Source organism: Myotis brandtii, unplaced genomic scaffold (assembly GCF_000412655.1).
Source record: "Myotis brandtii unplaced genomic scaffold, ASM41265v1 scaffold456, whole genome shotgun sequence".
NCBI lineage: Eukaryota > Metazoa > Chordata > Mammalia > Chiroptera > Vespertilionidae > Myotis > Myotis brandtii.
In genome coordinates, this window is record NW_005367431.1 from 3424408 (window position 1) to 3424979 (window position 572).

Here is a 572-nt window from a genome sequence, read left to right on the forward strand (position 1 = left end):
CCCTAACCCCCCACAAGCCTCCCTCCCGCACCCGCTCTGGCCCCGCCAGGTCCACGGCTGTCTCCCCGACTCACCTTGTTCAGAATCTCTAGATGTTCCTTCGCCTTACAGGGGGATTCCCTCCTGTTTCCCACCTCCACCGCTCCCCACGCACACGCACACAGAAAGCCCGGGGCCTGACCCTGGCAGAAGCTGGAAAGGAGCCTGGGCCCAAGTCCCATGAGCACCCCCACCCGCCTCAGGAGGCCTTAGGGATTCCCCCTCCGGAAGTCAACATTGGATCCCCAGGGGATCTCAGCGATCCAACTCCAGGTAAGTTCCAACACCATCACCACCATCAGAACCCACAGTGCCCCAGAGTGATTTCTTAATACACATTTTTTGCAATCTGTACTGGAGGGGTGAGGGGCTCATTTCAAGCCCAGTCTCCCCGGAATCTCTCCAGCTGTAGGCCCAGATCTGGGCTGGTTTGAAGTCACTCCCCCTCTGAGGACACGGACCAGGCTTCCAGAATGGACCTAGACCGACACTTGGGCTGCACTTGGAGTAAAAGGCCAGGGAGGATTCCCCCT

General features: G+C 59.3%; 1 protein-coding gene across 1 annotated transcript in view; it reads right to left on the reverse strand.

Moving 5' to 3' along the window:
• RPS6KA1 (ribosomal protein S6 kinase, 90kDa, polypeptide 1) overlaps positions 1 to 236 on the reverse strand; it is a 40719-nt gene extending 40483 nt beyond the window's left edge. Inside the window, exon 1 of the mRNA XM_014546849.1 lies at positions 75 to 236. Coding sequence (XP_014402335.1) covers positions 75 to 221 — 147 coding nt within the window. The 5' untranslated portion in view covers positions 222 to 236. The remainder of the gene's footprint in view (positions 1 to 74) is intronic.
• Positions 237 to 572: the final 336 nt, after the last annotated feature.